This window comes from Brugia malayi, assembly GCF_000002995.4.
Source record: "Brugia malayi strain FR3 genome assembly, contig: Bm_v4_Chr1_scaffold_001, whole genome shotgun sequence".
Lineage (NCBI taxonomy): Eukaryota > Metazoa > Nematoda > Chromadorea > Rhabditida > Onchocercidae > Brugia > Brugia malayi.
Window position 1 is genome coordinate 1,651,274 of NW_025062475.1, and position 7,641 is coordinate 1,658,914.

Here is a 7,641-nt window from a genome sequence, read left to right on the forward strand (position 1 = left end):
TAGTTATGAAAGGAATAAGTACGTTTCAAGTGATGGAATTGCATTTTAATTACCTGATAACTTTAAAGCAATATGATTATTCATTCCAAATATACAAAACATATAAAATAGGAGTTGGAGTGAATATGAAAAGATAAAAAATAGTCTGCTTAGGATAATTTAAATAAATTTAATACTCTAACCTAATACTTTTTGAAATAGAAGGCATGTAACTTCTACATGATTTGTTATTCATGCAAGCAAATATTTGATGCACTGCTTGCCATGATTTATAGAGTTTTCCGATAAGATTTGGTAGTTGTACAATTTCTTGACTTGCAGTAAACAATGTAATTACACTCCTGTAAAAAATTCACCATTTTCAGTGCGATTAACTTATGATTGAGTAGATAACAGTATTGAAATTGCTACTACTTTACAATTTCATTAATACAGATGAAATTTTTAGGATTAAATTTGAATAAAAAAAATATTACATACATAAATGCTTGTGTTTGATGTTTGTACTGATGATAGCAGATAAATGCAGTCAATGCATAACATAGTGCTTTTAAAGCAAATCCAAATGTTTGCACAATTGAAAAATTCACTGCTCGAAGTACAGAATCTTTGCATGATTTTAGTAGTTTGGCATTTTTCTATAAGAAAGCTTAAATTTTATTTTCTCATCAAATATCATTCATACAATAAATACGTGTTAGTATTTAATTGAAATAAATTTATCATAGCATTACAATAATAATAATAATTATTATCATTTAATAATAATGATATTATTATTATTAGCATATTATTACTATTTATTACTGTAACTATTATTGTTGTTATTATTAGTATTAAATTATTATTACTATTATTTTTATGATAAATATATAATAAAACAAATTTTAATGCTTATACAAAAATATATAAACTAACCGGAATACGTCGATTACCTGTACATTTGTAACAATAAGTCAATAATTCGAATTCCAATTCAATTTGTATGGAAAAGCACAAAAGAATAAAAATAAATCCAAGCAAAGTTATCTGTCAATGAAATTGTAAATAATTTTTTAAATAAAAAAATAAATGAAAGAAAAAAAAAAAAGTTTTTTTTTTTACTCTATGAAATAGCACAAATTTACTTACTTCCCAACTATAAATGAAGCCAAGAATGATATTTGTTGATATGGATGTTATGCGTGTCATTAATTCTGATAAATATGGATGATAAAACTATAATATATAAAATATTATTTATTATTTTTCCTGTGAACATTTTATCATAGCAAAATGATTAGCATTAAAAAAGTATAACATAAGATAATTGAAAAATTTTTTAAACATACTTCTGATATATCTTAATTGGATGAAATAATAATCTAAAAAACGTTAATAATCTAAATCTAAAAAGTAAAATATTTTCATAAATAAATTATTTTGCTATAATTCTAATCGAATCATTTTATCAAATAATTATAGAAAATTATTATAATTTTTACTATCAATGTAAATATAGTAAATAATATAAGAAAATAGTAAATAATATAAAAAAGTAGTAAATAATATAAAAAATAGTAAATAATATAAAAAATATAGTATATATAAATATAGGTATTTTTTTTTTTTTTTTAATATATAAATATAGGTAGCAAAGATAAGTAAATATATAAATAAATATATATATATATATATATATATATATTTACCTAAATTTTTTTACCTATTTATTATTTTTATTATTTTTAAAATTTTCTTTTTTTTTACCTATTTAAATAAGCAACGAAAAAAAAAAAGAAAATTAGCTATACATTTACCTAAAATTTACCTATTTATTATTTATTTATATTTAATTTATTTATATTTGTGCCAAAAATACCTTACCGATTTTGCTTCAGATGTTAATGAAACATTTTCATCCACTAAAGTGTTAATTTTTGATTTATTAAATAATTCTTTATCAGCCATTTTTAACAGATGACGAGATAAGATGACATGAAATGACACAGCCATATGTTCCGATGCTATAGCAATCAATATAGTCTAGAACTTTTTTTTTTTTTTTTTTTATTTTATTTAGTCTAAATTTGAGAGAAAAAAAATTTTTTACTTGATTTAATCAAAATTAATTCTAAGTATTAATAAGATAATTTATGCTTACATTATATTTTATAAATGAATAACTGAAGATTAATTAATATAAAATTCATTTTTTTTTCTTTCATTTTTCTAAAATCTATTTTTATAATTATTAAAATAATATTATCTATAAGATTTAAATTACTTTTAATTGATATATTAGCAAAATATTTCCCTTTCATAGACTATAGACAGTATTTACAATACTAATCATAGTTTTATAAATAAAAATTTTTGAAAAGAATGTAAGCATTTAAGTGATATTTTGCTTAAGGTTATTTTTTTTTTATTACAAATTAAAATTAATTATTTGATTTAGTGATATATATATATATATGTGTATTTTTTTTTTTTTTTTTAGAATAAATTTATTTTTATTTATTCGATACAAATATTTGTTATTTCGATTTTGTTTTTTTTCTTTTAAATTATTAAAAAAAAACTATTAACCGATACGGTTTGTGATATAAATACAGCAAAACCAATAGCAGATAATTGGATAGCACAAAGAGTTAAAATATGAATATTTGGTGTGTCACCAAGCATTGCTGTAAAAATTTCACCCATAACTATATTATATGCCACCTGTTCAAGTCCATAAATAATAGCCAAGATGAAACCAACAAGCTTAAAATGATAATTTTATCATTTTACAATTACAATTTCTTGTTTTTATTTCATGTAATTTCATTAAAATGTATCAATCAAATTGATCAATTAATTAATTCTATTTGAATATCTAATAAAATTGACGAAATTTCAGTGTATAAATTATTTGTATAACCAATTTGTAATTTTCTAAAATTTCTAATTTCTAAAATTAATCGATATTAAAAGAATTAATAAGTTTGAGTTGACATATTATTTGTTAATTGATAATAAACATTGAATTTTACATAGATTTATCATAGATATGTTTAATTTAAATAAATGAATATGAAAATTAATTTAAATTAAATAATTTTAGATAAATGAATTTAAATGTTAATCAAATATACTTCATAAATATAATAATGTAAAACATACAAATGTAATAACTGATAAACTTACAAGAAATAATTTATGATTATGATAATTACATAAAATATTTCTGGTACCATTGATAAATCGAATAATGGAATTTCCGCTTGGTGAAACAATTGAATTCTTAAATTCTGGGACTGTGATTAATGTTAGGGTTATTTCATCCACTGAACAACGTCGATTGCAATATCGTGTTAACTTGAAACAATTTTAATTTAAAAAAAAAAAATGAAAGAAAAAAAGAAAAGAAAAAAAGAAAAGAATGAAAAAGATTACGATTAAAAAAAAAAAAAAAATTATCTTTTAATCAATTATCAGATAACAAATAGAATTTTTTTTTTTTTTACCATAAATCGATAATCAAATTTCTGAAGATTTTTGATATACAATGCAGCGTAGACACCTTTCTTGATAAGATAATGATAAGTGATAGTAGTTGAAATACTATCAGCAATAAGTGCCATTGATAATACTATGATAAATATATCACCTTTTTTTATCAATGGATTTGTATCAAGAAGATAACCACCATAACTGAAATTTCATTTAAATATGATTAAATTTTTTTTCGATGATAAAAAGATTTAAATAAGAATAACAATTTTTTTTTTTTTTTTTTTTTGAAAGATTGGAATTTGTTTAGTAAACACAATAAATAAACATTGAAGATAGTTCTATTAATTTGATTAATTTTTGATAAATTAATCAAAAAATTGAAAAATTAACAGCAAAATAATTATTGAAAATGCTAACAGCATTCCGCATCCGACAAATGTAAATAATGTAAATGACAGAATTCCGGAATGTGAACTTTTCCAGATTTGATGTAGAATTGCATATTTGGTGCAATTTCTCATTTCTGATGATAATTTTATCAAATGTTCATCATTTGCAATATTATCAATGGAATTTTTCCGCAGCAATAATTCTTTTTCCATTTGAATTGTTTGAGAAATTTTGCCAGATAAAATGTTATCTGATTTCTTTGAAAGCTTAAAAAAAAATTTTTTGAATAAAAAATATTTGCTATACTAGTGCTAAAATTAAATGATATATGATTAATTTTTTGAATATTAATTTAATTTTCGTTTTTTTTTTTCAAATAAAATTTAATATTAGTAAAAAAAATGAAAAACAAATAATAGAAAAAAAAAATTTTTTTTTTTTTCATAACTAAATAAATTGCTATATTTTTCTACATTCTTTTGATACAATTTTTTTTTTTTTTGTTTTTCCTTTCAATTTCTTAAAATTAAAAAAATTTTTTTTTTACTCTAAAGTTTATATTTAATAAAATTTTCCATCAAATCATTCATTCATTTAAAAAAGAAAAGAAAAGGAGAAAATACCTTTTTTGAAAGTATATTCAATGTTATAGCTAATGGTATAACAGTTAATAAAACAAATGCTAAATGAATTTCATGATAAAAACAAATTATCAGTGATGATATGATCATTGCAACATTTCGACATTGCATTCCAAAAATTTCCCATCCTTTTTCCATCAAATTAACATTGCTGTAAATTTCTTTTAAAATTTTCAAACATTTTTATATGTTTTACTACTGTAAAAATTATTGCAGCATTCTCTTTCGTTTGAAGGACATTGAAATTTATGAGAAAATATTAATTTAAATTTTTTTTTTTTTCAATTTTTATTAATTGTTAAAGAAAAGCAAAAAAAAAAAAAAAAAATTCTCAACTATTGAATTTTTTTTTTTTACATCATAAATTTAATGAAAAAAAGAAAAAATTTGATTTCACTTTTTTTTTTTTTTTTTTTTTTTAAAGATATAATTTGAAATATTAATGTTATTTGATTATTGACAAAAGAAAAGTAAACTTACTCAATTATTTTTGTAATAATTTCTTCATTTAAATATCTGTGCTTATGCATTCCATCATAATATCGTTTCAAACGAATTCTTATTCTATCGTTCAGAACTGTGGTTGATAAATGCTTAATTTAAACTTATATTATTAAAATATATATATATTTATCTAAACTAAAACTAAAAATTTGTAAATTAAATTAAAGAAAAAAAAAATAAAGTACAAACTAAAGGTAAAAATTTTTTTTAAAAATAAAAAATATGAAAAAAAATTTCAAATTCATAAAATATTTCTTTCAAAATTGATTATATAAGCCTATGATTTGAAATAGTTTGAAATAAATTAGGTCAAGGATTGTAATAAATAAACCTTAAAAAAAAAAAAAAAAAAAAAAATTTAGAAATTTATATTGCATTTTATATTGGAAATAAAATAATCATATAAAGAAAAACTATCGTAACTAAGGTGTCAAATTTTCTAAAATATAAGTTAATAACAAATTAATAACATTAATATATATTATAAGTATAACATAATCTATAATAATAATTGTAAGTATAACAAAAAAAAATATTTCAAAAATTTTCTAAAAGCTTATTTATAACATAGAATTCTATTTTTTTTTTTCATTCTCATCAAAAAAATGTCAACTTAAACAATTTCATTTTTAATTTAAGTAAACAAAAAAAAAAAAAAGAAAGTATTAGTAATTTAAATTTTGTTAAAGTAAAAAATAAAAAAAAGAATAAAAAAATAAGAATAATTACCATTCCAAAATGTGTAATAACAATTAAAAGAATAATAAATGCAAGAATAATTATTTGTTCATAAATTGCTTTAAGGAATGATTCAGTTGTTGACTCATTTGTCAACTCATTTGTCAACTTATTTGTCAACTCATTTGTCAACAGAATATGCTTAATTCGACCAAAAAATATTATTGCTGATGAAATGCTGCAACCGCTAACTAATGCAAATAGTATACCAATGAGGAAAATATTACTGCTTGATTTTGTATCACAAATCTGAAATTTTTTTTTTTTTTTTTGAAAAGAACCTTATTCATTTTAATAGATCAAAAGAATTATAATTTATCCATTTTAATAGATCAAAAAAGAAATCACAATTTATCCATTTTAATAGATCAAAAAAGAAATCACAATTTATCCATTTTAATAGATCAAAAAAGAAATCACAATTTATCCATTTTAATAGATCAAAAAAGAAATCATAATTTATCCATTTAAATAGATCAAAAAAAGAAATCATAATTTATCCATTTAAATAGATCAAAAAAAGAAATCATAATTTATCCATTTTAATAGATCTAATTCTTGTATAATATCCAAAAACCTATAAATGATGTATTATTATCAAAAGTTATACTTTACATGAAATAACTATCTTACTTTTTTTTTGTCATTTATTTACATTTACTTACTTATACTTACTGACTTACTGTACTTATAATACTTGTACTTATGATATTTGTAATTATAATACGTCTAATTATTTGTAGATACTAAAAATATTGAACTTATTTGCATCAAAAATTTCAAATAATTTTATTATTTGAAATTTTTGATGCAATTTTTTTTTATTTGAAAATCGTTTAAAATATTTTTATAAGCAAAAACAAAAAAAAAGCAGTGAAACATACCATTTCAAAAAATATTTTCTGCTTTTGAAACCATGATATTGCTTTTTGTTTTTTGCTAAAATTTTACATACTTATTATTAAATATTCCCATGTCAGCAGATATTCTATTAAATTGAAAATTAAAAAATGAAATTTACAAAAAAAAAAAACAAATAAATATTTCTGAAGAAGAGGAAAAGAAAAAAAAAAAAAATTAACCTTTCAGAATTTGTTGTAAAATTATCCGCAACGATTATTTTATTTTTATTTTTCATATTTGCAACAATTATTTGTTGCTTTTCATTTATTTCATTTATACTTTCAATAAATATTTTTTGTTTTAGATTTAATTGATCGTTGCTATTTTGTTGACCATTTTGTGTCATTTTTCTTTCACTTTTCTTCCATACAATAAATTTTTTTTTTTTTTTTTTTTTATTGAAATTGCTAATTATTCCAATTTCTTTAAAATTACATTACTAATTAAAATTTTATAATATTCTTTAAAAAAAAAAAAATGAAATTCCATTAAAGAAACTTGTTGAATTCATTAAAAACAAACAAACAAACAAACGAAAATTAAAATTTGCATCTTTTTATAATTTGTTTAAAATTTATGTCGAATGTTAGTTTAATTTTTAATTTATTTCAAATATTACATTCTTACTTCTAAATTTGCATTTTTAGATGGAAATAATAAATGCGAAAAATTTTCTCACTTAAAATATCATTTCTTCTATGAATCATTTGAATTTTAATTATTTTTTTTTTTTTTTTTAATCAAATTTATTTTATTTTTTTTTTTTTTTTAGGAAAAATGTTTCTTTTCATAAATTTAAGAATTCAATTACAAATTTTTGAGAATTAATTCTTTCAAAACAGTGACAAAATAGCAAATATTTTCATTTCTAAAATTTATTTAAAAAAAAAAAAATTAACAGATCGTATCATTTCTTTCTTTTCAAAATATAACCATTCAAAAATGAGATATTTATCATCTAAATAATAGTTCAGAAATATTTATT

The 7,641-nt window shown here is 19.0% G+C and overlaps 1 protein-coding gene across 3 annotated transcripts; it reads right to left on the reverse strand.

Moving 5' to 3' along the window:
- Positions 1–169: 169 nt before the first annotated feature.
- Bm360 (Uncharacterized protein) lies at positions 170–6,891 on the reverse strand (the record flags this gene model as incomplete). Of its 3 annotated transcripts, XM_043076232.1 has the most annotated exons (14): positions 170–341; positions 481–638; positions 919–1,029; positions 1,132–1,218; positions 1,867–2,025; positions 2,572–2,748; positions 3,172–3,342; positions 3,492–3,678; positions 3,898–4,136; positions 4,494–4,662; positions 4,992–5,104; positions 5,745–6,002; positions 6,638–6,692; positions 6,836–6,891. In XM_043076232.1, the coding sequence occupies 14 exons, from the start codon at positions 6,889–6,891 to the stop codon at positions 170–172; spliced, it is 2,112 nt and encodes a 703-aa protein (XP_042932166.1). The 3 variants fall into 3 exon arrangements, with proteins under 3 accessions (XP_042932166.1, XP_042932167.1, XP_042932168.1); XM_043076233.1 differs by lacking the exons at positions 3,898–4,136; positions 4,494–4,662; positions 4,992–5,104; ... (1 more) ...; positions 6,638–6,692; positions 6,836–6,891 and having other exon boundaries at positions 3,492–3,608; XM_043076234.1 differs by lacking the exons at positions 1,867–2,025; positions 2,572–2,748; positions 3,172–3,342; ... (5 more) ...; positions 6,638–6,692; positions 6,836–6,891 and having other exon boundaries at positions 1,132–1,191.
- Positions 6,892–7,641: the final 750 nt, after the last annotated feature.